This window comes from Onychostruthus taczanowskii, unplaced genomic scaffold (assembly GCF_017590055.1).
Source record: "Onychostruthus taczanowskii isolate IOZ18803 unplaced genomic scaffold, ASM1759005v1 scaffold233, whole genome shotgun sequence".
Lineage (NCBI taxonomy): Eukaryota > Metazoa > Chordata > Aves > Passeriformes > Passeridae > Onychostruthus > Onychostruthus taczanowskii.
The window spans coordinates 194,466-210,638 of record NW_024499607.1 but is presented as its reverse complement, the minus strand read 5'-3'; the positions used below and the strand labels follow the sequence as shown (position 1 = coordinate 210,638).

At 46.2% G+C, this 16,173-nt stretch overlaps 1 protein-coding gene across 1 annotated transcript; it reads left to right on the top strand.

The window, feature by feature from the left end:
* Positions 1 to 1,773: 1,773 nt before the first annotated feature.
* Positions 1,774 to 14,289, top strand: HORMAD1 (HORMA domain containing 1). The gene is made up of 14 exons (XM_041405563.1): positions 1,774 to 1,796; positions 2,371 to 2,463; positions 2,563 to 2,613; positions 2,910 to 3,054; positions 3,302 to 3,365; positions 5,050 to 5,086; positions 5,597 to 5,617; positions 5,716 to 5,742; positions 6,294 to 6,361; positions 6,808 to 6,982; positions 7,400 to 7,463; positions 11,279 to 11,346; positions 12,001 to 12,084; positions 14,143 to 14,289. The coding sequence occupies exons 3-14, from the start codon at positions 2,581 to 2,583 to the stop codon at positions 14,221 to 14,223; spliced, it is 867 nt and encodes a 288-aa protein (XP_041261497.1). The 5' UTR covers positions 1,774 to 1,796; positions 2,371 to 2,463; positions 2,563 to 2,580; the 3' UTR covers positions 14,224 to 14,289.
* Positions 14,290 to 16,173: the final 1,884 nt, after the last annotated feature.

Genomic DNA, 16,173 nt, shown 5'->3' with positions numbered 1-16,173 from the left:
GTCCCGCTGCGCTCCGCCGCCCGCCGACATGGCCGCCGCGGCTCCCGGCCGTCACTTCCGGCCCCGCGCCGGCCGCGCGCCGCCGCTTCCGCCCGTTGCTATGGAGACGACGCGGCCACTTCCGGTTGGGGACCGACATGGCGCCCGGGGGTGCGGGGCGGTGAGCGGGAAAGGAGCCCCTGAAAATGTCAAAAATTCTCTTGTTGCCACGTGTGTTCTCCCAAGGATTATCGCATTTTCCCCAAATTAAGCGTAAATGTGTAATTTTGTTCTGGCCCAGCTGGAGTTTGGATGCCATTTCTTTCTGTATTGCCTTATTTAAGGCAAGACAGAAGTTACAGCGTCTAAAAGCACCCCAAAAATCGCTTCCTTTATTATTTCCACGTCTATTATCCCAAGGATTATCGCATTTTCCCAAAATTAAGTGTAAATATGTAACTTTGTTCTGGCCCAGCTGCATTTGGACGCACCGTGTGCCATTTTATCCCAGCGAAATACAGAAATTACAGCGTCTAAAACGACCCCAAAAATCACCCCCTTTATTATTTCCATGGGTATTATCCCATTTTCTCAAAATAAAGTGTAAATATATAATTTTGTTTTGGCCCAGCTGGAGTCTGGATGTCATTTTATCTCAGGGCAATACAGAAATTTCAGTGTCTAATTGTGAAGAATGCCAATTTTTTTTTTTTTAAGTTTAATAGTAATAAAATGGTAAAAATAACAATATAGTTAGAGTAATAAAGCTTGGACAATTTGGATTAGGACAATACAAGAAAATAAAGAGTTAGGGACAGTCCAGGTACCTTTTCCTGGGGAAAATAAGCCCAAAAAAGGAGCCACGTTAACAGAGGATTAACCCTTTAAAGCAACAGCCTGTTCATGTTCACACAGCTCATCCACGATGCACAAATTCCATTGGAACACTGGATTCTGTCTGGGCAGTGTCAGCTTCTTCCTCTGAATCCTGGCCTGAGGCAGGAAGAACTTCATTTCTTCTGATAATGGAGCAATAAATTCTTTTTCTCTGAAAGATTTAGGTGTCCTGTGGCTGCTGTCTGGTGCAAGTACCTCATTCCTCTCTTTAAAAAAGTATCTTACATAGCAGAGTTTCTATTTTAACATTATGTCATAACCTAAAACTATATTTAACACGCTACTTCAAAAAAATTAATACAGCATAACTTTCTCACATAACACGTATCTGCAAAAAGCCAATCATAAAATAGGCATTTTTCACAGAAACCACTTGAATATTTGCGAAAAGCCAATATTATAACACGTATCTGTAACACGAGCGAACGGCTGGAGCTGCGTCAGCGAGGATTATGTCGGATTATCAGTAAATATTCTTCCCCCAGAGGGTGATGGCACTGCCAGAGCTCCAGAAGCGTTTGGAAAACGCCCTCAGGGTGGGGTTTTTGGGGTGCCAGTGCAGGACTAGGGATAAAAAAATGAAATTAATAATCTTCGTAATTCCCTCACAGCCTAGAACATTCCACAAGCCCCGTCCCCTCATAGACGGGGCAGGAACTGCGCATGCGCGGCCGGCTGAGGGCAAGCCCCGCTCTCTGCGTTTGCGCACGGCCCTTCGGCAGAGCCCGCTGAGGGCAAGCCCCGCCCCCTCCGTTTGCGCACGGCCCCTGGGCAGAGCCCGCTGAGGGCAAGCCCCGCCCCCTCCGTTTGCGCACGGCCCCTCGGCAGAGCCCTCTGAGGGCAAGCCCCGCCCCCTCCGTTTGCGCACGGCCCCTGGGCAGAGCCCTCTGAGGGCGAGGGCGGGAAAAGGCGCCCTGAGGGTGAGGGCGGGCGTTTCTTTCAATTCCCTCGCTTCATCTCCATCTCCCTTCTCTTTCCTCACATTCTCCTGCAGTTTTCCCTCGATCATCTCACACCTCACCTCCGGGTTTTGTTGCCCGCCGCCCCGCGCTGCTGTGCGGTGTTGTGTCTTCGCGCGTTCATCCTCCGCCTGCCTCAGTTTCCCTTGAGGAAGCAGGTGGTGGTTTCTGGGCTGAGGCTGATGGGGGGGCGGCTCCTTCCTCACAGCGGGGCCTAACTCGGCCGGGTGTTGTCATCGGGGGGTTGCTGAGAGGAGCTCGGTGCCCTGTGGTGATCCAGACCTCATTTCTAACTTGGGGAAGGTGTTTTCCTCAAGTGTGGGTGCATTTGTTACTCCTGAGCTGGGGGGAAGGTTTGTGTGGAGTCAGGCTCAGGGTGGTGAGGGTTCTGTTTCTCCCATACTCATTGAAATTAGAGAAGAAAACAGTCTGGGGGTGTTTGAAATGTGGGGAGCATTTTCATGAAAATCCTGTAGGTTGTGCCTTTGGGGTTCATATTTCGTAGTACAAATGTTCTAATTGTTGCATCCTGTAGCCTCAGGGGAGGCCTGTGCTGCTGTGAAAATCAAGAATCTGATACTGGGGATGATTAGAGGAGCCATCCTGCTCCGTTTCCTGAAAAATACAGGTTTGTTTGAGCTGCTGAATTGAGCAGGAGGTGTTTGTAAATCCAGGGAATGCAGCCTTTTTCCTTCTCCAGGTGCTAATGCAGGTGTTTCATTGACAGCACGGGAGTCTCTGCAGAATGGCAACTGCTCAGAAGCAAAGGAATTCTGTGGTACGGTTTTGTTTGTGTATTTCAGCACAATAATAATGGGGAAAATGGGGGAGTTTTGGCTGGAATAGTGCACCCAGGTGATATTTATTAATGTGAAAATAGCAGGGTAGTCCAGTATTTTAATTATTAATAAAGAATGTCTAGAAAAAATTATAGAAAAAATTATAGAAAAAGAATCTGAACTTTGTTGTCGTAGAAACCAGCTGTGCCCTCCAAATGCTGTAACACCAAGTGTAGGGAATGTGCTTAGCTCTACAAATCCCAAAAACTGATTGGTTTCTTGCTGTGATTTTCAGGGTGCAGTTGTATTTCCCAAGAAAATAGCCACGGAGCAGCAATCCCTGATGCTGGTGAAGAGGCTCCTGGCAGTGGCAGTGTCCTGCATCACTTACCTGAGGGGAATCTTCCCTGAAAGTGCCTATGGAACCAGATACATGGATGGTAAGGGGCTGTTGCCATGGTGATTTGGAAAAACTGTTGTCATGGGGTTGTTTTTAAAGCCACTTGGTGCATATAAATATTAACAAATTAAATTTTGTTGTTGCTGCTGCTAACTCAGCATTAAAGCTATGCTCACACTTGACAGCAATGTTAATTTTAGTCTCTTCTTCATATGTGCTTTTAGGCAATGAACTTTTAGTTGCACTTTGCCCTAAATAAATGTGGTTTTTTTGGGTTTTTTTTTGAGATGTTTGTGTCAAAATTCTGCGGGAAGACAAAAACTCTCCTGGCTCTACCCAGCTGGTGAAGTGGTAGGTTGATTCCAGCAGGCAGGTAACATCTAAGTGCTCAAAGGTCCCTCCTGGCTGTTTGCAGATCAAGGCAAAAAGTTCTCTCCCACATTTGTGTCCCAGCTGTGCCAATGGTGTTTTCAGCTCAGGAGAGCACAAATCTCTGTTTGCAGAGTGACTGTTCTTTATATTTACTAATTAAATACCAAACATCCAACACTATGGATTTGTATGCTTCATCCCTCTGGCTGCTCATGAGCTCTCGAGGGTGCCCAGAAATGCAAACCTCTAAAAGCTGATCAGGAGCCTCAAAGCCACCATTTTGCACCTTCAATTGAAAGATCTCTCTCAGGTTTTGTGAGAGTGGCACTGTCAGACTTGTTCAGAGCCTGCTGGAGCACTGCCACAGCTGGCTGGCATTGCAGCTGCTGCTCCTGCTTTTCCTCCTGCTCACAGCAGCTCTGAGTTCTGCTCCAGGTGCTCTCCTTGCTTTTTGGGAACCTCTCTGCCTTGCTTACGTCTCCCTGTATTCTGTCACCCCCAAAAAGGCTCTTTTCCCCCTTTCCCCAAAGGCGTGGGAGGGATGCTGCACTCACCCCCTGGCATGCTGAGGGGTTTGCATTTTGGGACAGGGAAATCTGAGATATTCCACGTGTGGGGTGAAGCTTCACAGCAGATTTACTCATCAGAAAATACCCCAAAAACCCGAGCTAAATGAAAGCTGCACTCAGCAAAGCTTGAGGGCTCAGAGTCGATGCTGAAGGTGATTCAGCCACGAGCTGTCACAAAGGGAGGGAGGGGAAAGCTGGGGTTTGCTGATGGATCTTCCCTGGGGAGGCTGAGCTGCACAGGCTCCCTGCTTTGGGGGAGCTGTGCACCTCTGGGCACTGGCCTTTCCTTCACACCAAACAGTTTCTGTTTGCTGGCTGTAAGTGAAAGGAAAATACAGGGCAAGAAAGAATTGAAAGGAAAAATTGAAAAAAAAGGGGGAGTTTTCATTTCCTGATTGGGTGTTGTATAAAAGGAAATAACATCTAAATAAAAGTTAAAATTCCTTTGTGCTTCAGCAGCTGTTCAGCTGAATTACTGATTTATGATAAAATCATGGGATGGTTTGGGGTGGAAGGGACCTTGGAGCTCACCTTCCTCACCCCTCTGCCATGGACACCTGCAATTACACCAAGCTGCTGCCCTGATTAATTAATACCTGTGTTGGAAGGTGTTTGAAGAATTACAATATGTATTTACTGATAAATTATTTACCTCCAGATTATGTTTTTCATTGATTTCCCTCCAGATTATATTTTTAATTGATTTACCTCTGGCTTATATTTTTAATTTATTTACCTCCAGCTTATATTTTTAATTGATTTACCTTCAGATTATATTTTTAATTGATTTACCTCCATCTTATATTTTTAATTTATTTCCCTCCATCTTACATTTTTAATTGATTTCCCTCCATCTTATATTTTTAATTGATTTCCCTCCAGATTGTATTTTTGATTGCTTTACCTCCAGATTGTATTTTAATTATTCTTTCAAGAGGTTGGGATGATTTGGTGTTACAAAGCTTGTATCACTTCTAATAAGATAGAATTCTAATACAGTAAAAGTAAACAGAAAAGTTTCATTTTTTTGGTGCTGTTAGTGAGAAACAAGTGACAATTAGCAGTAGCTGGCCAATGTTGTTTGGTTTTTGCAGGATGTTAGGATGCTATGATGCCTTGCAGAAGAAATACGTAAGTGCTCCAGTCTCCTTTCAGCTGTGTGGAAAGGTTGGTTTCAGTGCAGCTGCAGGGCTGCTCAGGGAGAGGCACGGCTCACTCAGCTGCACTGGGGGAATTTCTGCATCAAGCTCTTGCAAACAGCAGCTCAGAAAGCCAGAGAGATCTGTGGGTGTTTCCTCCTGCAGCTGAATCCTCCTCCACAGGAGAGGAGTGAAGAGGAAGAAGTTTTTCTTCCAACAGGCCTTGGTTGCCTGTGTTGGATTCCAGAGTTAGAGAAAAGCAGCTTGGGCAGCACAAATGGGTGATTAAATATATTTAATGATCTTTTTTTGTTGTTTTTTTTTTTTTTTTTTTTTTTTTTCTTTTTTTATTTTCCTCCAAGCGGAAGAAAATTAGGCCTTGGTTGCCTGTGTTGGATTCCAGAGTTAGAGGAAAGCAGCTTGGGCAGCACAAATGGGCGATTAAATATATTTAATATTCTTTTTTTGTTGTTTTTTTTTCTCTCTGTTATGTTCCTGACAGCTGAGACAGATTGTCCTGGCAGTGAGTATCTCTGAAAGGCAGGGACTTGTTTTTAGGGGACATTCTTTGAGGGATGTGCAGTTCTCATTGTGGTTCCTCTATTTTCTTTAAAAACACAGGTTTATACCCAGACAGAAGATCCTCAGGTAAATCTGCTGGAAATCTCACTGATAATATGAGTTTAATGAAATGTGGGTACAAGCAGGAAGATTTAACATGCACATTTATTAAAAAGGGGCATTTTCAAATAGCAGCTGTTAAAATGTCTGGGGTCAGTGGCAATTGCACCGTGGAATTGCATTTGAGTATTCTCAGGCTGTGCAAGAAACCAAAATGTCATTGCAGGGTGAGCTGTCCCATCCTGACTCTGCCTGGCGAGTCTGTGGGACTTGTGTGCAAAACACAAAACCCACCACATCTATTCCACGTGTGAAACAGTTTCATGGAATGTTTTATGCTAAGGACTTCAGCTGATTTTCAAAATATTTCATCATGGTGATTCCTGGAAAAGAATCATCATTTTTAGGATGTTTTAAACAGTTTTATGCATTTTTGCTGTTAATTGTTAGAGGATTAGGAGCACGTGTAAGTGGATGGCAGTTGGGCTGTGGTTATTCCTTTAGAGGTTGATAGGTTACTGAGCAGAGCTGCAGCAGGAGTTTAGGGTTAGTTTAATAATTACTGGTTTTGTTTGCAGACAGTCACAGAGTGTTACCACTTCAAGTTCAAGTACACCCACAATGGGCCACTCCTGGATTTTGGCAGGTACAGCCCTGGGACTGCTCCATGTGCTTGAAACAGCTCGGTGTCACAACTCTGCATCTGACCTTTTCCTTTTCTTCAGACTGATTCTATCAACACAATCACTAAAACACAATTAATCCCTTTGGTTGTGCCCATAACTTTAACATCCCCTTGGACACAGCTCGGTGTCACAACTCTGCATCTGACCTTTTCCTTTTCTTCAGACTGATTCTATCCACACACACACTAAAACACAGTTAATCCCTTTGGTTGTGCCCATAACTTTAACATCCCCTTGGACACAGCTCGGTGTCACAACTCTGCATCTGAGCTCTTTCCTTTTCTTCAGACTGATTCTATCAACACACTAAAACACAGTTAATCCCTTTGTTGTGCCCATAACTTTACCATCCCCTCAGAAGGTGATGCTGAGTCCGTCAGAACTCACGTGGCTGCTGTGTTTGTAGCAAGGACAGGAAGTCAGAGAGCCCCATCAGCTGTGCAGACACCAAGAAGGCCAGCATCCTCCTGATCCGCAAGATCTACATCCTGATGCAGAACCTCAGCCCCCTGCCCAGCGACGTCTGCCTCACCATGAAGCTCCTCTACTACGATGAGGGTACTGCCAGCTCAGCCTCGTTTGTCAGGCTCTGCAGAGCAAGACAAAAATGGGCGTTTTTCAGTTTTCCAGGGGATAATCTTTGTGGCTGCTGGGATTGGTTAAGCGAGGTAGTTTCACGTGTGGCTGTGTCACAGGCATATCTTATAAAAAATCCTTTTGCCAGGATCTTTGACATGGTTGAGCAGGATAATTGATCTTAAATTAATTTTTTCCTTAATTTTCCTGCTCCACTTTGCAGCCTGTCACTGCTCAGGCAGTGCCTGTGCACAGGAGCAGCAGAGGGACAGATGGAACCTCCTCCTCCCTTGTCACAATCACTTATTTCAGTTTATTCCACCACAAATCCATTTTAAAAATGAGTACTTAATCATCAGAGTGGGAACTTCCATTCTTGTGGAATTGCCTTCATTCAGTGACACACCTGTTTCTTCATCCAGGAGGATCCTGTCTTGGGTAATGAAGTGCAAGACAAGAATCGTGTGAATATTTCAGAAGCTCAAGGTAATATTTATATATATTGCATTATAATTTCAATATTATAATGTTTATATTATAGTTTTTATTATATAATAATCTGTATACAAAAACTACCCAGTGCAAATCTCCAATCACCCAGTGCAAAACAACAACTAAATAAACTATTTAATGCAATACAACACCAATCTTTAATTATATTATATTTTATGTTATAATTTTATTATATTATAATTTTTGTATTATATTATCTGTTATATTTTTCAAACCCCTCAAATATCTATATTCAAATTTTTATTTTTTTCTCCCCATCTATGACTGTGCCTTTATTTTTTATCAGGGCTTCATTCTGTGAAACACTTGGTTAACAAAATTAACATGTTGAAACATGATTAACATATTTTCATGGTACTGTTCAATATTCTGATCTTCTGTTCCATTTCATCAGCTAAGCTAAGCTGAATAGGGTTTATATTTAGAAATAAACTTCATTTGCTTTCTCTACTCTTTTTGTTATTAATAATTACTGATTTATTTAATTTTTAATCATATTTATTTGCACATTAAGCTCGGGGAGGTTTTGTCCTGTTGAGCTCATTTTTGCAGACTTGGAAACAAAATTCTCTTTGCAAAAACCACTTTGGCTCTTTTTTTTTTGTAGTTTTTTTTCTTTAAATTTCAGTTTTCTGAGCTTCAACTCAATTCAGAGTTGAATTCCCATTCAACTCTGAACCCATTAACTCAACCCCATTCAACCATGGGGTTCTGGGTTAAAAAATCCCATTTTTAGCCCAGAACCCCACACCTTCATCCAGAGGGAGCTGCTCCCAGAGCTGGCACTGTTGTGTTCTTTGTGAGGGACCTGACTCCACTTTTCTTAGAAGGCTGATTTATTTTATTAAAATGATACATTACAACTGTACTAAACTATAGAAAGATACATCAGAAAGCTAGAAAAGAATGGATAATAAAATTTTGTGACAGATGAGAGTCTGACACAGCTGGGCTGGGATTGGTCATGAAGTAAAAACAATTCACATGGAACCACTCAAAGCTGCACCTGCCACGTTCCAAAGCACAAAACACAGGGAGAAGCCATCAGATGTTTTATTTTCCCTTGAGGCTTCTCATCTTCTCAGGAGAAGAAATCCTGGTGAAGATACTTTTCATAAAATACCATAATAACAAATAACCTCACCAGAGTGTGTTCTGTTTCATGAACCATTCTGTGTTTGGCTCTGCTGCTTCCTGTGAGTGCCTTTTCCAGCTGAGGGTGCTCTGGGGACCTGCTGCCCTTTCCCTGGGTGCTGCAGCACCTTGAGAATGGCAGGTGAATGTTTTGGGATAGAATCCCTGCTGCCCTTTCCCTGCAGCACCTTGAGAATGGCAGGTGAATGTTTTGGGACAGAATCCCTGCTGCCCTCTCCCTGCAGCACCTTGAGAGTGGCAGGTGAATGTTTTGGGACAGAATCCCTGCTGCCCTCTCCCTGCAGCTCTTTGAGAGTGGCAGGTGAATGTTTTGGGACAGAATCCCTGCTGCCCTCTCCCTGCAGCACCTTGAGAAGGAGTTAGATCCTCACCCCCCAGTTCAGGTGCAAGGGGATTTTTGGGCAGTGCTCTCACAGAGCCATGGAATGGTTTGGGTTGAAATAGATTTTAAAACTCCTCCAGTGCCATGGCAGGGACACCTTCCACCATCCCAGCCCTGTCCAGCCCGGCCCTGGGCACTCCCAGGGGCTGCTCTGGTACCTGTGCCAGGGCCTCACCCTCCCAGGGAACAATTCCTTCCCAAAATCCATCAGGGTGAAGCATTCCCTGTGCCCTGTCCCTGCAGGCCTTGCCCAAAGCCCCTCTCCAGCTCTCCTGGAGCCCCTTGAGGTACTGGGAGAGGCTCTGAGCTCTCCTTGGAGCTTCTCCTCTGCAGGATGAACAACCCAACTCTCAGCATTTCCTTGGAGAGGAACTTTAACAAGTACAAGTTCTAGCAAAGCATTTTTGTTAGGATGAATCACACAGAAATGAGTTTCCTCAAGTGTTTTTGCTAAGACTGTAAATAAAATCTGTCAGTAAATAACTGTCCTGGCTCCTCCAGCCCTGGAAGATCCCCACTGCTGGCTTTTAATCACAGCTCCAAAATGTGCACCCAGCCTGACTCCAGCTCAAAACATGAGACACCAAATTGTCCTCAGGGATCTCAGGAGCTTCCTTTTCAGATTTGAGATAAAGCAGAGGATGGTTTGTGTTCACATTTCCCACTTTAGCCCTGAGGACTGAACTTTGCTGCCAAACAAACTGAAGGAGGAACTGCTGCTTGTTGATCTGCTCCTCTTGGAGAGGCTGCACAGAAGCATCCAGACAATCTGGAACCCATTTTCTGTACAGGAATGTTGGGTTTGGGGTTTTTTTGAGAAGAAACACATGCAGCTTTGCCAAACCAGCTGCCATTTCCATGCTGTTCAAAAATAATGGTGGAAATGTGTAGGAAACAGCACGTGCAGATCAGAATTTTTGTCTTGACAATGCTAGTAGGCTGCAGAACTGGAATAACCACATGAAGGTGTGCCTGATTCTTCTAAAAAGTCATAAAAAATGCAGGAAAATTTCTTGTCCTGGGGAGTTGGCAAATGTTTTATTTACAGGAGCTACAAGGCACAATTTGTCAGCCTGGAATTCTTCTGCTGTTTTCACAGCTGAAGCACAGTCACCCATTCACCATCCCATCCTTCTGTCTGTATCCTGGAAAAACAGCCTGAATTAGGAACAGCAAAAACCTGCCTGGAGCTGCCTGTTCCCCCTGAGGAACCCCCGAGGGTCTGCTCCTGCAGCTGCAGGCAGTGAGGGGGCTCTGCAGCTGGGGGTGCTGCTTGGCTGGGCTGCTGGGGCAGGAGCTGGCCCAGAGTGGCCTTTTCCCTGTCCTGCAGCACCAAACAGGCTCCTGAGGCTTCAGATTGAAACAAATCCCCTCAGCAGGGCAGGGTGTGAGGGAGCTGGGGGCTCAGAGTGGCACAGAACAGGCTCCTGAGGCTTCAGATTGGAACAAATCCCCTCAGCAGGGCAGAGTGTGAGGGAGCTGGCTGAGAGTGGCCTTTTCTCTGTCCTGCAGCACAAAACAGGCTCCTGAGGCTTCAGGATTGGACTCAAATCCTCTCAGCAGGGCAGAGTGTGAGGGAATTGGCCCAGAGTGGCACCAAACAGGCTCCTGAGGCTTCAGGATTGAGCGAAATCCCCTCAGCAGGGCAGAGTTTGAAGGAGCTGGCCCAGAGTGGCCTTTTCCCTGAGAGTGGCACAGAACAGGCTCCTGAGGCTTCAGGATTGAGTGAAATCCCTTCAGCAGAGCAGGGTGTGAGGGAATTGGCCCACAGTGACACAGAACAGGCTCCTGAGGCTTCAGGATTGAAACAAATCCCTTCAGCAGGGCAGGGTGTGAGGGAATTGGCCCACAGTGACACAGAACAGGCTCCTGAGGCTTCAGGGTTGAATTAAATCCCTTCTGCAGGGCAGGGTGTGAGGGAGCTGGCCCAGAGTGGCCTTTTCCCTGTCCTGCAGCTCCAAACAGGCTCCTGAAGTTGCAGATTTTAATCAAATCCTCTCAGCAGGGCAGGGTGTGAGGGAGCTGGGGATCAAACCCACTCCTCCAGAGATGCTGGGTGTAAGCTGCTCCTGCAGTGGGCTGGAGGTTGGGGCAGGAAGTGGCTGAGTTAAAGAATAAATTCCAAGCTTGATGGAGATCAGGCTGTGCTCTGGAGGCAGCTGTTCCCAGCAGTTCTGAATTGTTCCTGGAGCAGAGCTCTGGCTTGTTGGTGTGTGAACACCTTTATTTAACTCTCCAATTGTTCTTTCAGGAAAGAACTCAGCTCCTGAAGGGGAAGCTGGAGGGATCCAGACTCCCCCCCGTGTTTCTAACACTCAGGTAGGAACACTCTGCTCTGTCACCTTCAGCTTTTTCTGGAGCTTCTGCAGTTCCTTCCCTCCTTTGGCTAATCTGCTGAAAACTTATTTCCCACAGTTTCCAGCAACAAAAATTCCTTTACGTTTCACTTCCTGGTGTTTTCCAAAACTGTTGTAAAGCACTGACAAAAGGCTGTTCCTCTGAAATGCAGCTCTCAAAACAAACAGATGCTGGGACTGTTTCTGAGTGAAATGTAATTTCCATGTTAATAAACTGCCTAGTGGGAATTCCACTGCTAATTCTGACAAACCAAAGCTTGTTTAAAACTTGATTCAAACTTCAAAATTCAGCTTTGTAACTCAGGTTATATTCCCTGCATGTAGAAGTTGGTGGCATTTATACATGGAGGACTGCTTCACACAGGTCCTTAAGATTTCTTAGAACAGGATAGCTGTAGGTAAGTGTCAGTGACCTCCTGTACCAAACCAGCACAAGCTTCTCTCTGCCAGGGCCCTGCAGCACACCCAGCTGTAAAAGCTGTGATTTCACCATTTAAATGCCCCCAGATTTCAGTTTTAACTGTGCAGAGCAGTGATGCCCCAGCACTGAGCCCTGCTGGCTGTCTCCAGTTTTTTTCCTGCTGTAACAGTGCAAAAATCTATTTTCTGATTCCAGGTTGATCACTTGACTCGTAAAACATCTGAGCTGATTGTGTCAGAGAGCAGGACAAGAAGTGGAAAGATATTCCAGAGCTGCATTGTTAGTATCAGTTTTTCTTTAGTTCTCATCATTTCTGTTGCAAACAGTGAATAAAACTCAGAGCTTGCATTTGCTATTGACAGAATGAAATCCTCATCACTTCCTAAATTCCCATTCAATTGAACACTGTCAAAAAGAATTCTGTCCAAAGAGTTGGAAGCTGATTTGATGCAGGTAACACAGGTTGAGGAAGATTCCTTAGTTTTAGTTGATATTTAGCCAAATTTCCTGCTGGTTTCACCCATCAGCCAGGGGAGTTTGTGGCAGCAGAGATCCCCAGCACAGCTCACCCAGTGCTTCCTTTGCTTCCACTTGGGAAACACTTTGCCAAAATTATAATTTCACCTCTGTGACTGCTTCATTGCAAGAAAAATCCCTTTTTGGACTTAAATCAGGTCAGTCTGGCAGGCAGTGCTGCTTGTGGGGACCCAAAGCCTTCACAGCTGGGGCAGAGTTTTGTGTCCAGGCTGGAGTTTGACCTGTGGGCCCCATTTCTGTGCTGCTCCTTCCCTGCCTGAGCTTGGCAGCTCTGGGAGCTTTGGGAGCCTTCACCAGGTATTTGGAATATTGGCAATGCTGAGTGAGGGGCAGATCCTTCTCCAGAACCCCTGGGGTGAATTTTTCTCTCTTCTCTTAGGCAAGAAATTGTTCCCTGTGAGGGATGGAATTCCCAGAGCAGCTGTGGCTGCCCCTGCATCCCTGGAAGTGTCCCAGGCCAGCTGGGGACACCCTGGGACAGTGAAGGTGTCCCTCTGGCTGAGCTCTGAGGTCCCTCCCTGCTTCCAACCAGTCACATTCTGTGCTTCTTCTTACTCAGTGATGTGACAAAAAAATTTAAAAAAAGAGGAGGTTGTTCTGTTTGCTCACCATCCCTGTGTATTTTTCAAAGAGATTTTACTGAACTTAATAATAAATTTATTCAACAAAACACAACTGCTTTGAATAATCAAAATTACAGTGGAGCTGAAGGTTCATTGCCATCTCTTCAAGGGAGAGTCAGAAGCAGCAGGACTGAGCTCTCAGGGGGTTGTAGGGTGCAGAGCTGGAGTCATGGAATGTTTGGATTTTTAGGGACCTTAAAGCCTGCCCAGGGTCACCTTCCACCACCCCAGGCTGCTCCCAGCCCCTTCCAGCCTGGCCTGGAGCACTTCCAGGGATCCAGGGGCATCCAGGGAATCACCCGTGCCAGGGCCTGCCCGGCTCACAGGGAGGGATTTCTGTCTCCCACAACTCCAACCCAAATTTCCCCTTTTTGAGTCTGAACCTCCCCACCTCACAGGGAACAATTTCTCCCATATCTCCCACCTCAACTTCCCCTTTTTGAGTCTGAACCTTCCCACCTGACAGGGAAGGATTTTCCCATATCTCCAACCCAAATTTCCCCTTTTTGAGTCTGAACTTCCCCACCTCACAGGGAACAATTTCTCCCATATCTCCCACCTCAACTTCCCCTTTTTGAGTCTGAACCTTCCCACCTGACAGGGAAGGATTTTCCCCTTATTTCCAACCCCAATTTCCCCCTTTTCAGCCTGAACCTCCCCACCTGACAGGGAAGGATTTCTCCCATATTTCCAACCCCAATTTCCCCCTTTTCAGCCTGAACCTTCCCACCTGACAGCGAAGGATTTCTCCCATATTTCCAACCCCAATTTCCCCCTTTTCAGTCTGAACCTCCCCACCTGACAGGGAACAATTTCTCCCATATTTCCAATCCCAATTTCCCCCTTTTCAGCCTGAACCTCCCCCCCTGACAGGGAAGGATTTCTCCCATATTTCCAATCCTAATTTCCCCCTTTTCAGCCTGAACCCAGCCCTCCCTGTCCTGTGCTGCAGTTCCTGCTGGACACAGCTCCTTGATGCAGCTGTGGCAGCAGGAAAACAAACATGCCAGCCTTCCTCAGCGGGCCACTTCTGCCAGGAAATAGCATCCAGATGTTCCTGCAGGCCCAGCACATCTGGGCCCTGGCTGGTCACACCTCTGTCCTGCTGAGGCCGTGCTGAGCCCTGTCCTGCCCCCACGGAGCTGCTGCAATTCCATGTCTTGGTTTTCCTTGGCAGGTGCACCAGGCTGAGCTCTCCTCCAGCCAGGAGGTGCTGCCCAAGAGGAGGAAGCTCAGCGAGCCCAAGGAGCAGTTCTAGTTGCCCAAAAGAAGCTCAACAAGCCCAAGGAGCAGTTTTAGTTGCCCAAAAGAAGTAGTTCAGCGAGCCCAAGGAGCAGTTTTAATTGCCCAAAAGGGTGAAACTCAGCGAGCCCAAGGAGCAGTTTAGTTGCCCAAAAGGAGCTTAACAAGCCCCAGGAGCAGTTTTAGTTGCCCAAATGGGTGAAACTCAGCGAGCCCAAGGAGCAGTTTTAGTTGCCCAGAAGAAGCTCAACAAGCCCCAGGAGCAGTTTTAGTTGCCAAAAGAAGCCCAGCCAGCCCAAGGAATCCTTCTAGTTGCCCAAAAGGAGCTCAACAAGCCCAAGGAGCAGTTTTAGTTGTCCAAAGGGAGGAAGCTCAACAGGAACAAGGAATCCTTCTAGTTGCCAAGAAGAAGGAAGCTCAGCATGCCCAAGGAGAAGTTTTAGTTGCAGTTCAACAAGCCCAAGGAATGGTTTTATTTGCCCAAAAGGATGAATCTCAACAAGCCCCAGGAGCAATTTGAGTTGCCCAAAAGGATGAAGCTCAGTGAGCCCAAGGAGCAGTTTTAGTTGCAGTTCAACCAGCCCAAGGAGCAGTTTTGGTTGCCCAAAAGAAGAGCTCAACCAGCCCAAGGAATCCTTTTAGTTGCCTAAAAGGAGGAAGCTCAGCAAGAACAAGGAGCAGCTTTATTTGCCCAAAAGAATCTCAGCGAGCCCAAGGAGCAGTTTTAGTTGCAGTTCAACAAGTCCCAGGAGGAGTTTTATTTGCCCAGAAGGAGAAGCTCACTGAGTCCAAGGAATCCTTTTAGTTGCCCAAAAGAAGCTCAACATGCCCAAGGAGCAGTTTTAGTTGCCCAAATGGGTGAAGCTCAGTGAGCCCCAGGAGCAGTTTTAATTGCCCAAAAGGGTGAAACTCAGCGAGCCCAAAGAGCAGTTTTAGTTGCCCAGAAGAAGCTCAACCAGCCCCAGGAGCAGTTTTAGTTCCCTAAAAGGAGGAAGCTCAACAGGAACAAGGAATCCTTCTAGTTGCCAAGAAGAAGGAAGCTCAGCATGCCCAAGGAGAAGTTTTAGTTGCAGTTCAACAAGCCCAAGGAATGGTTTTATTTGCCCAAAAGGATGAATCTCAACAAGCCCAAGGAGCAGTTTTGGTTGCCCAAAAGAAGAAGCTCAACAAGCCCCACAGTTGCCCAAAAGGATGAAGCTCAGTGAGCCCAAGGAGCAGTTTTAGATGCAGTTCAACAAGCCCAAGGAGCAGTTTTGGTTGCCCAAAAGAAGAGCTCAACCAGCCCAAGGAATCCTTTTAGTTGCCTAAAAGGAGGAAGCTCAACAAGAACAAGGAGCAGCTTTATTTGCCCAAAAGAATCTCAGCGAGCCCAAGGAGCAGTTTTAGTTGCAGTTCAACAAGTCCCAGGAGGAGTTTTATTTGCCCAGAAGGAGAAGCTCACTGAGTCCAAGGAATCCTTTTAGTTGCCCAAAAGAAGCTCAACATGCCCAAGGAGCAGTTTTAGTTGCCCAAAGGAATCTCAACCAGCCCAAGGAGCAGTTGCCCAAAAGAAGAAGCTCAGCAAGCCCAAGGAATCCTTTTAATTGCCCAAAAGGATGAAACACAACCAGCCCCAGGAGCAGTTTAGTTGCCAAAAGAAGCTCAACAAGCCCCAGGAGCAGTTTTGGTTGCCCAAAAGAAGGAATCTCAGCCAGCCCCAGGAACAATTTTATTTGCCCAAAAGGAGGAATCTCAGCCAGCCCCAGGAACAATTTTATTTGCCCAAAAGGAGGAATCTCAACCAGCCCCAGGAGTAGTTTTGGTTGCCCAAAAGGAGGAATCTCAACCAGCCCCAGGAGTAGTTTTGGTTGCCCAAAAGGAGGAATCTCAACCAGCCCCAGGAGCAGTTTTGGTTGCCCATCTCCAGTTCTCCTCTCCAGTTTGGTTGTCCACGTTGGCTTTTCAGGTCTCTGCTCCATTTGCAGTC

Bases quoted from the DNA above. Each gene is read 5' to 3' on its own strand.
- HORMAD1 (XM_041405563.1), top strand. From the start codon at position 2,581: ATGGCAACTGCTCAGAAGCAAAGGAATTCTGTG. The intron at 3,055-3,301 runs GTAAGGGGCTGT...TTTTTTTTTGAG, and splicing joins TGGAACCAGATACATGGATG to ATGTTTGTGTCAAAATTCTG. The intron at 12,085-14,142 runs GTTAGTATCAGT...TTTCCTTGGCAG, and splicing joins AGATATTCCAGAGCTGCATT to GTGCACCAGGCTGAGCTCTC.